The sequence below is a fragment of the Hippopotamus amphibius genome, chromosome 5, assembly GCF_030028045.1.
Source record: "Hippopotamus amphibius kiboko isolate mHipAmp2 chromosome 5, mHipAmp2.hap2, whole genome shotgun sequence".
Classification (NCBI taxonomy): domain Eukaryota; kingdom Metazoa; phylum Chordata; class Mammalia; order Artiodactyla; family Hippopotamidae; genus Hippopotamus; species Hippopotamus amphibius.
This window is the reverse complement of record NC_080190.1, coordinates 17,907,518-17,924,071: the sequence shown is the minus strand read 5'-3', so window position 1 is coordinate 17,924,071 and position 16,554 is coordinate 17,907,518. Positions and strand designations below refer to the sequence as shown.

The 16,554-nt window shown below is 37.1% G+C and overlaps 1 protein-coding gene across 2 annotated transcripts in view; it reads left to right on the top strand.

The window, feature by feature from the left end:
- Positions 1 to 30: 30 nt before the first annotated feature.
- The window catches only part of NHLRC2 (NHL repeat containing 2), a 56,231-nt gene continuing 39,707 nt past the window's right edge, over positions 31 to 16,554 (top strand). For both annotated transcript variants that reach the window (XM_057734898.1, XM_057734897.1), the window contains exons 1-2: positions 31 to 425; positions 3,419 to 3,571. In XM_057734898.1, coding sequence (XP_057590881.1) covers positions 248 to 425; positions 3,419 to 3,571 — 331 coding nt within the window. In that variant the 5' untranslated portion in view covers positions 31 to 247. The remainder of the gene's footprint in view (positions 426 to 3,418; positions 3,572 to 16,554) is intronic.

Below are 16,554 nucleotides of genomic sequence, written 5' to 3'. Positions count from 1 at the left end.
TCTGAACATCCAGGCTCGGCTGTGGCGAGCAGATTGAGAAGGGGCGGGGTAGTTTAATTACGCGCCTGGGAACTGCGTCGATTTGTACTTCAGCGTTTGAAAGAAGCGCTGTTAGCGTGGAGTGCGGCTGGCCGACCGTCAGGCGAATGTGAGGTTTTGAAACCAAAGGACAGCACGTCCTTCCTCCCCCTCCAAGCGAGACCGTCCGGCGGGCTCGGCGGCCGCCTCCGGACCGTCCGGAGAGAACATGGCGGCGCCCGGAGCCCGGAGCGGCAGCCTCTCGGGCCTGCTCCCGGCTCAGACCTCGCTGGAGTACGCCCTGCTCGACGCCGTCACCCAGGAGGAGAAGGACAGCCTGGTCTACCAGTATCTGCAGAAGGTGGACGGCCGGGAGCAGGACTTGTCAGTGCCCGAGTTTCCGGAAGGTGAGGGGCTGGCCTCGGGGTGGGGACCCCTCCCGGAACCTCCCCTTCCTCGGGGACGGCGCCCTCCCCCGAAGCGGTGGGCGAGGCGGGGTGGTGCGGCCGCGCCGGGCAGAGGCGCTGCGCCCGGCCGAGCCTCCGTCCCCACGCGGCGGCGGACCGGGGGTCTGTGCAGGGCGGGGACCTGCATCTTCGTCTCTGTGTCCTGCGTAGCTGCCCGGGCCTTGTGTTAACTCGGTGGACTTGCCCCGAATGTTTCGTGGCCCCTGTTGGCAGTGATTCCAGTGTCCTTGCCGTCCTGTCCTCTCCGCCTGGTTGCCCAGCATCGTCATCCTCTCTGTGCATCATCCTAGCAAACAGTTACTGATCACTTCTCATGGGCCACACACGGGCCTCAACACAAGGGTATTTTTAATCCTCTCTGCGAACCACTGAGGTGCTCTTATTTAGCCCTGTTTTATAATGGGGAAACTGAGGCACGGGGACAGGGCGGTTAAGTCATTTGCCGAGGGCCTCACAACTGAGAACGCCTGGAGTTGAATTATACAGACAACCCCCCCCCCCCGCCCCCATCGGCGGGTTTCTTAACTGTGCCATACTTGCTCCTTTCAAAGTCGTGAAACTTTTAATGTTTAAAATCTGACTCAGTTATGGCCCGTCTCCAGGTTTGAATCCTGGCTCTGAATGTTTGGAGCACGAGGGAACTGATATTCCCAGCAGTGCTATTTGTGAAGCTCATCTTGCTATGATAAACGAAACTAAACTTTACCTTCTTTGGTTGGGACTGGCATTGTTTTGCCTGGTGGTGTTGGCGTGTCTCCTGGCATGACACTGAAACCACATGTATAGTTAATTGGTTGGATGTGGCAGGGTTCAGTATCTCATGGGAGGTCTGTCGGAACCTTGCCTCTGACGACAGTCTCGTGTCTTTCCAAGCCTTTTGCTCTCGCCTTCAAAAGTACTTATTTTTTCTGTTATTAATCCTATAATGGACTTGAGTTATTGTGGAAATCTGTCAAAAGAATTGAATGTATTAATCTATATAAGAAAATATTTAGTGCTTATCCCATCAAAGTTTATAAGTTTAAAAGTTTATATACATGAATGCTTTTTTTTAAAGCACTAAAAATATTTAGTGCTTATCCCATCGAAGTTTATAAGTTTAAAAGTTTATATACATGAATGTGTTTTTTTTTAAGTCTGTAAGAAGTTAGTTATATATAGTACACTGTCATAAACGAGCCTGCCAGCACTAGGATTTGGGCCAGTGTTTTTATTTTCTTCTTTGTATTTACAATGAGTGTATTTTATTACTATGAGATTTGATCTCTGTGACTCATACATAGTATAACAAAATATTCAGGCTTCGTTATTTGACATAGTCAAATTTTCTGCTGGACCTGATTATTGAGGACAGAATAGTAGATGTGAGTTTTTTCTTGGTTTCTTTATCAGTTACTGTAATCAGGAAATCATAAACATAACTCTCTCAGAAACACTGTGTTTTGTTCATTTCTTCAAAGAAACCTGTTTTGTGGGAAGCGGTGTGGTATAATGGTCGGATTCAGACAGACCTGGAATTAAATCCCAGTTATTCCATTTGTTAGTTGCATGATTTTGAGCAAGTTAGTTGACTTCTCCAAACCTTACTTTTCTCACTTATAAAATGAAAGCAGTATTTACCTTTCAGGTTTATTGTGTAGATTGGAGGTAATATATCTAAAGTTCTTACTTCATAGGAGAGCTCAGTAAATGTTATTGTTAGCAGCTTTTTGTTATATTGTTATTATAAAGTGCATTATTATTATTATTAAGTCTCATAAGCACCTAGCACAATAACTGACATGTAATTATACTTTACCTGCCTCCCCAATCTAAATCACTTGACCATTTAGCAAAAATAAATTTGAGACAAATTCATAAATATTTTAAAATTAGGATTTGAAATATACATAATTAGTTTGAAGTTTTATACTGTCACTTGATCTTGCATACAATTAACACTTCATTAAAATGGATAATTAAGACCTCACTGTAACCTAAAAACCTCACTAGGTCAGACTAATTGGCAGAAATTCTAGTTTAATTTGCAGATTTTTTTAAGAATTTTGTTTTAATTGAATAACTTCAGTTGCTGTTATTAGTTGTTAGATGTTATTCACTTGTTCCACTCAACTTTGGCTTTCAGTTTCTATAAAATATTTCCGAATACCTGCTTCAAGGTATAATTAATAGTTTTAGCAGCTGCATTTATTTACTTATAAGCAACAAACTTATCTTTATCTTTGTTTTCTTAAATTGGTTAAACAAAGATGCTCTATTTTTAATCTGCTTTTGTTTAACAAAATTTTTCTTCTTAGTGCATAGTTAAAATTGTAAATCATGGTCAAGTAATTACAAATTTTGATTTACAAAAGCACACATTAATGAGATTCTATTTTTTCTTTGGAGGGAAGGGAGCATGCTCTTCATCAATATTAATATTGCCTCCATGAAATCTATAATAATAACAGCATGTTTTGCTTAAGTTTGCATTTAAAATATTTTGTATTTAAGGTCTCACTCAAATCTAGAGCATTTCAGCTCTTTCTCTTATGAAATTGGCTTAGGTATTTTGTGTGTTTATCCTTCTATTTTAACACTGTCCGTTTTTGATATTTAGTCTATTTTTAAGGTTGACCTTCATTCTCAGTAGTCCATTTGCACCCAATGATGTAGTTAGGTCCTTTGAATATTTAATATTTCCTCTCGTTTTTACCTAAATATGTAGATCTTACTTCCTGTCACAGACTAATATACCATTTCTGAAAGAATTTAGTAGCATTTTCTTACTATATTTGCAGACTGTCTCATAATAGTAGCTTTCCCATCTCTTACCACCCCACTCCCTTCCTGCTGCCTACTCCCTTGTTGCCCCCAATCCCTTCCTTAGAAATAATACTGGTTCACATTTTAATGGAAAGTTTTAATTATTATTTATTTTGTGTAAATTTCAGGATTAGAATGGCTGAACACAGAAGAATCTATTTCTATCTACAAGGATCTATGTGGAAAAGTGGTCATCCTTGATTTCTTCACCTACTGCTGCATAAACTGTATTCACCTATTGCCTGATCTTCATGAATTAGAACACACATACTCAGATAAAGGTATCTGCCCTTTAATTGATTTCTAAGTCTGTCCTGGCATAGTCACTGGAAGAGTAGTGGACTCATTTTGCTCATAGGAGAATGAACATTTGGCAAGACTTCAGTGATTCTAAAAGTAATTTCTAATCTATGAATTAAGGACTCTACGTACCTTTTCATGAAGAGTTAAGCTTAGTGATAATGATTTGCTTTCCTAAAGAACCAGCATTTAGTATACGGTTTTTCTTTAAAGATAGGACATAGTTTACCTTTTTCATGATCAAGTATTTTTGAAAGGTCAATTTGTATATTTGGACTTACCTAAATTTGTTCTATGAAAAAAAGAAAAGAATGAAATGTGTGACTAATTTTATACTCTTTTCGCTATCATAAAAAGGTTTAAAATTCTTATTAGGAAATACAAGTAGGCTTCCTTTAATTTCAAATGGCATAAACTACTACCTGTACTAGTATTTTGGAAGGCAAAATATTATAACAGATACTTTTTTCTTTGACCCTGCTTTTAAAAAATATTTATAAAGGTTAATGTTTTCCAAAGCACACTAGGATATACTTTTTTATGGTATTACAAATTATGAAAATGTAAGAGATTATACTTAGTATTTTCTTTAGAACTTAGACATTTTTTCAGATTTTTTTCTTGTTTACTTCTTTCTAAAAAGAGAGCATATGGGGTAAATGAAACTAAAGTTTCCATTTAATTAGGCTTAAATTAACTGAAGCTGTCCTCTGCAGTGACTAAAAACAACGGGGGGATCACTGATCTTTTGAGAGTAAAGATGAAAATACAGTATACATGTACAGAAATGAAGGATATCTTGAAACTTAGTTTAAAAAAAGGAGTGTTGGATAAAATCTTCAGTGTGAGTGAAACTTCAGATGCTTTTAACTTACAGTGGACTGTATCTTGAAATTGTCTGTCAATGAGATTTTACCAGGAACTCAAATATTCCCAGTAGCTAAATCATGTTTTCAGAAATTCATCTATATTTAAGAAATATGAGTGTTTCATTATCTCCTAGGTTTTGGATGCCTGTGTGTCTTGTTCAAGTCTATGTGACAAATACATTTATTGAGTGTATATTATGTGCAGAGTACTCTTTAACTGCTGAGGAAATATGTAACAGTTGAATTAAAGCACTGTGGAACATGGGGAAAGGACTAACTTGCTTTGCCTAGAAGCTTTGGAAAATATTTCTCAGAGAAGGAGACAATTAAGCTGGAACTTGAAAAATGAGCAGGACTGTAGCTGAAAATGAAAATGGGGCAGGAGGGACACTCCTGGCTGAGGAAGTGACAGGTAAACAAGCAGGGAAGCATAGAAGAGTAGGTTTGGGGAGTGGTAAATAGTTTAGTGTAGCAAGATTGTAGAGGCCCCTGGGAAAAGTGAAAGGAGAGGAAGGTAGATTAGGTTCAGACTGAGTTATGAAGGGCTTTGTATAACATTCTTAATGGTTAAGTTAATGGACTTTTTCATCCATTGAAAATACAGAGATGTTTAAGGTTTTTTTTGATTTATTTGTTTAATAGGAGGATGACGATAATGTTTGTGTTTCAGAATGGCACTTACAGACTGGGTTAAAAATCCCAAAGTTAACAGTTTCCTACCTAAGATCACCCCTAATGGACTGTTTGGTTAACTTAATTGGTTAACCCCATACCTGAAGCAAATTCAGTGGCTTCTTAGAATGGATCCTTACAATCTTTACTAGTTTACTGAAAATATTTTTATAACACATCATGACAAAAAATAACTATTTTTACATGTAAATACACTTGTGAAAAGTAAAATGCTTTCAACATTGTAATTTCAAAGAAACATTACTTCAGTATTAAGCTACTATATAAAAATGCTGGTAACTTAGAAATAAAAGATTTTTATATTGCTTAGAAGATAAGTTCAGTTCATATTCACAAAAGCAGGCATACTCAGATTATCACATGGAAGTTCATTCATTAAGCTGTCACTAAATTAGTTTGCTTTCTTGTCTTTTTTTAAAAAGAATTATTGGAGTATAGTTGATTTACAATGTTGTGTTTCAGGTGTACGGCAAAGTGAATCAGTTATACGTATTTATCCATTCCTATTTAGATTCATTTCTCATGTAGGTTATTGCAGAATGTTGAATGAGGTCCCTGTGCTGTACAGTAGGTCCTTGTTGGTTAGGTATTTTATGCATAGTAGTATGTATATGTTAATCCCAGTCTCTTAATTTATCATGCTGCTGTGTCTTACCTCATTACTATGTGATATGTTTCTGAATTTATCTGCAGCAATGCTACTTATGTTCTTGAAGAGATAGTCAATAGCCTGTTTTAGTCCATGAAATATTCAGTTTATTTTATCAGTAAGCCAGAGATGCTAAGCTGAGTGAGGCAGTGCGTTTTGATTCAAAAACACTCTGAAAGAGGCTGAGTTTAATGCTCAGTCTGTTTCCTCTGTAAAACAGCTTTTAAAGTCGGGTTTGTGATGGTGACCAGTATCACTTTCACATAGCATAAAAGAAATTATACATGCCAAAGATCTAAAGCAAAAGTAAAAAGATACTTAATAGTAATGGATGGTTCTGATGTTCAGACATTTTTTAAGAATGTAGCTGGGCCATAAGGTGTTATTAATTCATTATGATTTAACATATATTTGTATCAAACTGACAGGTACCTCGTTGTTTTTTTTTTTTCCTTTTCTCCTTGAGGGTTTCTAATTTTTTTTGACCTCTATGCTGGATACATTAATGGTATATTATTATATAATACCCAAATGTAGCACGATGGATATCATCTAAGGAAAAGCACTTGTTTTATAAGAAAACATCTAGTAGGAAAACTTGGCATATTTTAAAATGTGCTTGCTAGGTGAATGTTAGTGTATAATTAAATCAGACTTTAAAAACCTAAATGCCATAATACTGCTGAGTAAACGCTGGTATTCACATTATGTATATGCTACTTTTCTGTTTTATACTTTATTAAAAATTAGAATATTTCTAATTTTATAGTGAAACTAAACCATTTAATGAGTCAGTGTACAATTTTACTGTGTCAGGGTTCCCAAAACCACCCCAGGTCAATAGTTCTTTAGGAGGACTCACAGGATTCAGCGTGTAGTTGTACTGATGGCTATAATTTACTGCAACGAAAGGATACAAAGCAGAATCAGCCAAGGGGGAAAAACGCATGGGGCTGAATCCAGAGGAGGCCGGGAGCAAGCTTCCAGAGTCCTTTCTTGGTGGAGTCTCCTAAGATGTACTTAATTCCCCTAGCAAGGAGTTGTTACAAGTTTAAGATGTTTCCAACCAGGGAAGCTCATTAGAGACAGCACCCAAGGTTTTTGTTGGGGGCTGACCACATAGGCAGCTTCTGCCTGGCACCATGTACCAAAATTCCAGACTCTCAGAAGGAAAGCAAGACTTCAGCATAAACCAAATTATTTGTACAAATAGTTTAGGCCGTACGAGCTACTCTTATCAGTTCTGGGAATGATGGAAACACTCCCGAAATACAGGCAATGACCAGCCCTGTAAGCAGGCCTTTGAAAGAGTAGCAGTGGGGCTTGCTATTATGTTAACTCTTTTTTGTACACACTTCATACTTTCTTTTTGCAGCAGCCCATATACTGATTATTCTTTGTTCTTAAATAAAGTATAATGAAAATGTTGACTAATTTATATGGCAAACTTTAAGAGTGTTTAATGTGGACACAGGGAAATGTAAGGTTTTGAAATTTAAAAAAATTCAAATTTGCTTCTAGTCTCCGCTTTAATTTAGTATTGAGTGATTTTGATTTTTTTCACTTCATGTTCCCATTGCTTTTAGTATAATACCTAAAGTCTTATCTTTCCACATCCTTCTTCCCTTCCCTCAGGGTGTTGTAGCCCCCCCTGGCCTATCTTCACCCCTTCTTGCCTAGCAAAGTCATGCCGGTCTCTCAGATCTCAAAGTGTCTCAGTCTATATGTTTTGTAACGTCTAAAACTCCTTAAATATTTTTAGTTTTGCATTGAGCTAAGTTATACTGCCTGTGATTAAACTATATTGTCTTCTGTATACTGTATATATAAATGTTACATACTACTATGCATCGTTGTATCTGTGTGTCTACACATTTCTGAAAAATAAGACCGTGAAATTAGTTCCCTGACCAGGAATTGAACCCATGCCCCTGCAGTGGAAGTGTGGAGTCCTAACCACTGGGCTGCCACGGAATTCCCTGAAGTTTTTTAAATGATTTTAAAAAGCTATTTTATAACCAATATTTGAGAAGCTGTTATTCTTTTTATTTGGTTTCACCTTTCCTCTTTCCCTTTCTTTTTCTCTCCCTTTCTCCTCTTTCTTCCTTTTCCCTCTCTTTTCTTCCTTCCATGTTGCACTTTAAATGTAGTAGTTTTGATCCATGTGTTGGCAAAAGATCCACAAAGGGGAGAATCTTTTATGTCCTTTTTTATTGTGTACGGTTAATAGAACAAGCAAAATATTTTAAGAAAACTTTCTGTATACTTACTTTAAGGTTGTTGACACTGAAAAAATGAGATGCATAGCTATTTGGCGGTTGTATGTAGATCAATATACATATTCTATTTAGATAATATGATATGATTTATGTATTGCACCGATATGTTTCTTCAGTATTTATGTCCTGTCCATTCATTTCCTACTGTGTACTAGGCACTGTGCTGGTAAATAATAAAATAGTGTATGGTCTCTAAATAATTAATAGGAATTATAGTCTAACAAGGGGAAGACTTATAATCAAATAACCACACAAATATTTTTATAGTTTCTGGTTAGTGCTAAGAAGGAAAATTACAGAGTGCTATGAAAACAAATTAATGAGGTTTACTCTAATCTGGAAGAATTAAAGAAAGCTTTTTTAAAGAGTAAAAATTGAGCTGAGATCTAAAACACAGGTATGACATTATTAGGTGAGAACATTCCAGGCAGTGACACACTATGTGTCAAGGCTTTAAAGCAAGAGAAATAATGATATTCTTGAGGTACTGAAGAAAGTCCTGGTTGCTACAGCACCCTGAGAGAAGGGAAGAAGGGTGTGTGAAAGAAGATGCTGGAGAGGTGGGATGTGGTTTTTGCATGTGGTTTTTCATTGGAAAAGCCTAGGAAGGATTTTCTGCCAGAGAGTGATGTGATCAGATTTGTGGTTTTTTTAAAGATAGGTTCATCTCCTGGGTGGGTAACTAATTAGCAGACAAGAAGTAGATCTGTGACAAGGCTATTGTGTTCCCTGTGAGACACCATAATAGCTTGAAGCCAGTTATAGATGATAAGATCAATAGGACTTGGTCATGGATTAACTATGGGTGATGAGAGAGGGCTGGTTGGTTATTGCAGAGAGATCCTAGGTGGGTTTCCGGCTTGTATAATTGAAAAGATATTGGTGCCATTCACTGACAGGAAATGCTATAGGAAGGACAGATTTGGAGGGGAAGTTCATGAATTTAGTTTGAAGTATCTTTGAGACATAGTTCATTCTCCATCTGCCTTCCATTGCTTTCAAGGAAAAGATCTCAATCCTTAATATGACTTACGAGACTGATCCTATCTGTATGCTTATCCTCGTTTTGTCCCATGCTCCCCTTTCTTCTCTGTGTTTAGTCATTAATCTTCTTCAGTCTCTGTCTTGCCCCCTCCTTTGCATGTGTTGTTTTCTCTCCCTGGAATCTCCTTCATTGCTCTCTACACAGTTAACCTCTTCTAATCATTCGGATGTCACCTCAGTCATCACTTTTTCAAAGAAGTGTTGGGGTATATTGACCAAAAGAAAAAAAAAAACATTTTTTGAAGTAATATATTATGATATATATTGTATATATATATTATATATATATAAAATATATTTGGACTCAACTCATGGATTCTTATTTAACTCTATTATAAATCATCACTGCCATTATTTTGATTTTCAAATTGTCCCTATTTCACTAATGGGACCCCCTTCGAGCTATCACCTGTGTCCTTTTGACGTGTCCTTATCATTCTCTGAGCATTTCTTTACTTGTCACAACAAAATATTTCCATGTTCATCGTGTACTTTCCCAACCCCATCTCTGAATCAGCCATTTCTCCAAGGAGCTCTGATTCCCTTTAGTATTGAATATTCGGAATGGTTTTGAGAAACCAAGACCTGGGCACTAGATGTGCTTTTTGCTACTGGGGTGTCTTTGCTTCCAGTCCCTCTCAAATAATTTAAAAATTACTTAAACTAGTCCCTCCCACCCCCCATGAGGTTATGTTATTCATTTGAAGTACAGCTAAATTCTTTTGTTTCTGTTTGTATTTTTAGGCCCCCTTTCTCCATTTTTGTTGATTTTATATGTTTTCGAGTACGCAAAATTATAACATGATCTGAAAGTCAGTACTATACAGAAAGTATAGTTCCATCCACCCATCTCTTCTGCCCATTCCTATCTTCTCATTCTTTCTGTCCCATTCTTTTTTCTAAGTTTTTTTCTTTTTTTAACATAAAAGCTGACATATGGACACTTTTGTGCACTTCACTTTTACCATGTAACAGTTTTCCTGGCTGTCACTCCATGTGAGTTTATAGAGAACTTCCTGGTTATTTTTAATAGCTGTGTAGTACTTTGTGTGTGTACCATAATTTATTCAGCCACTCTCCTATCCTATGTATTGGCCCTTACATTGTTTCTAATATTTAACAGTTACAAATAGTGAGCGATCTTGTGGATACATTTTTGTACTGCTGGTGGTGTATCTTAAGGGTATATTTCTAGAAGTGGGATTGCTGGGTCAAAGTTAAATTATATATAGTTTTGTTATTGCCATATTCCATACCAGGTTTGCATTCTTTTTTTTTTTTTTGGCTGCACCAGGCTGCTTGCAGGATCTTAGTTCCTTGACTAGGGATGGAACCCAGGCCCCCTGCAGTGGAATTGTGGAGTCCTAACTACTGGACTGCCAGGGAATTCCCCCATTTTGCGTTCTTACTAGCAGTGTATGGTGTCTCTTTTCCCGTTGCTGCTCCAGTAAAATGTGTTGACATACTTTTACATTTTTACTGCTTTAGTATATGAGAAATGGTATCTTGATGTAGTTTTTTTTTTTTTTTTTAATACAATATGTATGTATTTATTTGGTTGTGTCGAGTCTTAGTTGCAGCACGGGATCTTTCGTTGCCTTGCGCCAGCTCTTCATTGTGGCGCATGTACTTCTCTCTAATTGTGGCCCACTGGCTCTAGAGTGTGCAAGGCATGTGGGATCTTAGTTCCCCGACCAGGGATTGAACCTGCATTCCCTGCATTGGAAGGCAGATTCTTAACCAGTGGACCACCAGGGAAGTTCCTTGATGTAGTTTTAAATTGCATTTAGAGTGGAGTTGAACAAGTCTTTTCATATGTTTATGGCTGTTTATTTTACATGGGGTTTTGTTTCCCATTATATCTTTCAACTGGTAGCTATATAAAGTCTGCTGATTTCTGTGTGTTAATTTTATATTCTGTAACTTCCTGAATCTTTTATTATTTGGGTTAGTTTTATAATTGATTCTCTGGAGTTTCCCTAACATGCTATCATATTATCTGCAAAGAAAATTTCCAGTTCTTATGCCTATAACTGACTTGTCTGATTTTGTTGTCTGGTACCACCCTTCCCACTTACTGTTAAATAGTAGTGGAAACAGTGGGCACCTCTGCCTTGTTCCTTATCTTATTGGAAAACTTCTAGTTTTTCTCCATTAAGTTGGAGGCTGGTTTTAGGACTCCGTTATATTTACTTACTCAATTAACAAATTATCAAAATACAAAGTTACTTTGAATTATATCTCAATAAACCTGATGTTAAAAACAAAAATCTATCTCTGCTACTTCTGGGTTTGGAGGAGAATGGTGGCTATCTAATTTTGAATCTCCCCATGTCCCTTTCCCCCCTTCCCCAAATGTAAAAACAACAGGGAGAATAAATAGAACCACACTTGATCCTACATTCAGCAGTACTAGGAGACAGAGAATATCATGGCTTTCAGTTGTGAAATAAACTTAACTCTGTTAAAGATCCTCCTGCTACTAGCCTGCAGGTGCCGAGAAGAGGAATGGGGGAGACTTAAAAGACTCCATGAAAAATATAAAGTGGTTCAGAGGACTTGGGCAAAGCACAGAGTAATCCCCTTACTTGCAGAAAGAGAAACTCCAACACTAAGTGCAAAATACTGAGCACAGGGTTGGATACACTAGAATATAGTTTTAGCTCTTGAAAGAGTGTGGGACTGGGAACAGAAGCCTCAGAGAAGCACTGCTTCTGGAAGACAATCAGATATGTAAAGGTGTATGTTGTTTCCCTTGGAGATAGTCTACTGTGGGGAAAGAAAAAATAAGAGGGAAAAGTTAAGGATGCTGCAGAAACAAAAGAATATATACATCAATTCCTCCTTCCAGCAGTGCTATCTGAAAAGAAACTGCACAGAAAAGGGGGACTGTCAGAAGAGGGCACTCTTAAACTAGGAGCTCTGTCCAAAAAATGATTAGGATTATTTAAAAGCAGATCACATCCATATAAAACTGTAAAAAGCTGAAAATGTGATTCAAAGTTGAAATGCTGATGAAATGCTCACTGAATTAAAAAGTTGACAAAAACTGTAACACAGTCCTCCATATTGAATAACATATCCTCTAGAAGTATTTAGAAATAATGAAAAGTCTTGAATCAGAAATTTAAAAACTGGGAATAGAAATGGACCCCCCGCCCCCGCAAAAAAAAAAGGGGGGGGGGGGGAAAGCAGTGTGTTGATTGAACCTGAAAAGAAACAGAAGGAAAAGGTCAGAATTATATTAGAAATGAAGACTAAATTACAGGGTGTGCAAGGGATAATAAATTCATATAAAAATGTTATAAGGGGCATTGAGCTAAAGCAGGGTATAAAAACAGATTTAGAGACTGAAAATGAGCTTCAAAAAAAAAAGTGAAAAGGGTTAGAGAGGAAATGATTGAATTGGAAGACTAGGGGGAGAGGTCCAACATAAGACAACTTGGAGACTGAAGAAGAAAAACAAAACTGACCAGAACTAATATCTAAAATTAGAATTCAAGAAGACATTCCAGAAATAAAAGGAACCTTAAATCTGCATATTGAAAGGGCCTACTAGATACCAGGACACATTGACTCAGAACAACCTAAGAAGTATCATAGTAAAACTAGTATACTTTAAAGATGTTTTTAAAAATAGTCCTCAGGGCCTCTAGGAAAAGATGACTTTGAAAGACATGTAAATTAGACTGGACAGACTTTTCACAAATAATATACAAACCAAGGCAACAGTGAAGCAACATTTCTAAAAATCTTAAGGAAGTACAAACCAAGGATTTTATATCTAAGCAGCTGCCTTTCAAGTATCAATCAGGGTTATAGAAGAACAGTTGTGAATGTCCAGGAACTCAAAGAATACTGTGCACCTGTGCCCTTTCTGGTGAATCTACTTGAGGGAGATTAGAACCAGGTGTGACTAAGGAAACTCCACATGGATGAATGAAGACATCATTCATGTATTTGTAGAGCTACAGCCAACGAGGACTTGGAGTTTTGGTGAATCAATCAGAGTTTGATCAATGGAGAAGGACCACTAGGAGTAATGAGAAATAATAAGGATTTGTTAAAGGCACTTGACCTTGTGTAATTGTGGGAGCTGGTTAACTAGTCTACATGTATATAGCTGTTGCTTCTGTGTCTAATGCCTCAATTTGAAGTCAGAAGTTCAGGCAGTTGAAAAGGAAAGATGGATAAGAAGTAGGGGAGAGCAAGGGGAACCTACAACCTACACTCATGAACTAGAACCCATAAGGATGAACTGGAACCCATGTAAGCTTCCACTTTGAATAATGAGGGCACCAGAAGAATAAGTTTGTTCCCTTCATCATGGAGCTAAAAACTCACCTGGCCCAGGAGTTGGAAAAGCTGAGGGAGGATATCTGGGAGGAGCTAGTGTAGCTCCCGGGGCCCAGCTGCTACCCCACAAGCATTCAGGTGAGCCAGCAGAGGAGCTGCAGAGTGTGTGAACTGCGGTAGCACCTGGTGCCCTGCCCAGTCTTCCAACAGGAGAGAATATGGCTGCTGCTGCCTTTAACACCGTCCAGTTCTCTCACAAAATATTTCATGGTTCAGGATAACCTAGAGCTAGGCAGGAAATAGAATACTGGAAAACAATTCCAGCTTAGTTAAATCGACAAAATACAAATCCAAGTTATATATTCTGACAGAATTAGAAAGAATGCAACTAAAGAAAGATGGAAAGAAGAGGGAGAGAGGGTAAATAGAAGACTATTGATTATTGTATAGGTAATAAGTGGTAAAGGATGCTTTAAAAATGATAGACCAGATAGTAAAAGATTATGAAAAATGGGGATTAATACTTTATAAAATGATTTAAAAGTATTAATAGAAAATAACCACTGGAACAAAAACATAAATCTTTCTAACCCCTCCCCCCCAAATCTTTAAAAAGAAGAAAAGGGCACACAAAATAAACTCTGTCCATGTAACATAATATACAGTAACTACAGTATAGAGTAATATGAAAGAATTGATCGGTAAATCATCACATCAGTAAATGTAATTAAGGTTAACTTTCCTATTGAAAGGAAATAGCTGTCAATTCCTATTTTCCTTTATCGTTTTTGTCAGGAATGAGTGCTGAATTTTGGATTTTTAATTTTGTATCTCATGAATTCCTGGTTTATTATTTGCTTCCTTGTGCTTTCTTTTGATTTATTCTGTTGTTCTTTTCCTAGTTTTTTTAGTGGAGAATTTATTCATCTATTTTAATTTCTATTGATATAAATGTTTAAGGCTGTCAGTAGAGGCTCTGAATTCTCTTTTGTCAATGAATGAAATATATCCCATAAATTGTGATATGTAGTATTTTCATTATTATTTTTTAGAAATACTGTAATCTTGAATTTTTTTTTCACCTTTCACTCAAGTTGATAAATAGAGGGTTTTAAAATTTCTAAGTAGAAAGATGTGAGATAATATAAAATCTGTATACATAGGTCTCTGCCCTGAGCACAGAACTCCTAAATCCATTGTAATTTTCCAAGTGATAAGAGCACTAGGAACATCTTTTGCCCTAATATGTAGTCTCTGACCCCAGTTCCTGACAGAGTTCCTAAATCCCTTGGAATTTCTTGGGTGATAGGGCTGTCTTTTGTTCTGAAGTGATCCTTGATGGGCTCCTGGATAGGGGCTGGTCACCAGAAAGACCAAGCCATACGTAGAAGCTTGGAATGTTCAGAGAGGAGAAAGGGCCTGGAAATGAAGTTAATGTTGGATCATGCCTCTGTGATGAAGCCTTTATAAAATTCCCAAAGGTATAGAGTTCAAAGAACTTGCAAGTTGGTGAACACAGGAGGTGCTGGGATAGTGGCAGGCATGGAGAGGGCATGGAAGCTCTGTACCTCTTCCCACATACCTTGCTTTATATTATCTCTTGCCTCTGGATGTTCATACACATATTTTATATTCTTTTATAATAAACCAGTAAACATAAGTGTTTCTCTGAGTTCTGTGAGCTATTCTAGCAAATAATTGAATCCAAGGGAAGGGTCATGGGAATCTGATTTGCAGCCAAGTTGAATAGAAGTGTGGGTAGCTTGGGGACCTGCTACTTGCTGTTGGCGTTGGACGTGGGAGGGCAGTCTTGTGACTGACTATCCTTAACCCATGGGGTTTGTGTTAATTATAGTTGGCATCAGAATTGTGGGACACCCAGCTGGTGTTGTAGACAGTTGCTTAGTGTGGGGAAAAAAACCCACACATCTGGCGTTAGCAGTGTTGTGAGTGGTATTAGTATAAGGGTAAAGGAGAAACGCAAGAATAGTATGAGTTTTTCCGAAACAAAAGACTTTTTTTTGTTGTTATTAATATCCAGTTTTACTGTATTGTGGTTAGAGTGTAATCTTTATAATGCTTTCTTTGTGATCAGTATTTATAAATATTCCATGTACACTTGAGAGGAAGGTATATTTCTTACTAGAGTGTAGTTTGATATGTATCAATAAGATCTACCTCACTGATTATGGTAACTAGGCCTTCTGTATCTTATTTTTTGTCTACCTGATTTGGGTTGCACTGAGAGTGATATGTTTCTGACTTATTAAGTTGCTTCCTTTATTGCTTGGTACGTGGATATTTCTAATTGTTTTATCTTTGTTGTGAATACTTTTCACATTAAAATGTTTCTTCCTTTGTCACGTTTAATGCTTTGGGGCTTGAAATCTACCTTGTCAGGTAGAGTCTACCTACTAGGATCACAACCTTGTGTTCCTGTCATTTTCATTTGCCCAGGTATTTTTACCCATATCTTTATTTTTAGCTTTTCAGATTCACTTTTTCATTATGTCTCTAATGAACAGAATGTATCCGAATCCTTTTTAGTAGATGAGTTAAACCCATTCACATTTATAAGTATTATGCATTGTTATTGTGTTATTTTGTGTATTAGGTTTTATTTGTTGTTTCTCAACATGATGTGCTTTTTTGCTGTTTTACTTTACTAATTTCTTTTGATATATACAAAATGTATTTCTCTTGTATTGGTTATCTTTGTACTTATAACTTTAAAAAGTAATAATAATGAACATTCTTTGCAGTTTTACAAGTATACTAGGTACTGTGCTAAATGCCTTATACAGATTATCTCTTTAAATCCTCAAAACTGACCTATGAGGCAATTACAGTTGTTTTCCCATTTTATAAATAAGAAACCTGATGCGCAAGGTAACTCAGCAAGTGGTAAAGCCAAAATTTGAATACAGGGAGCTTATTCTATTTTTTTGAAGAATTTTATTGTGTCATAATTGACACAGTAAACTACACGTATTTTAAGTGCACAGTCCCTCCTACTCCTCCCTACTGCCTTTCTACCTAGTTCTCCAAGGTACCGCTCATCACTGTGTCTTTTTTTCTTCAGCTGCTTTCAAGATGTTTGTGGGTTTGTTTGTTTTAATCTTTGGTTTTCAGCA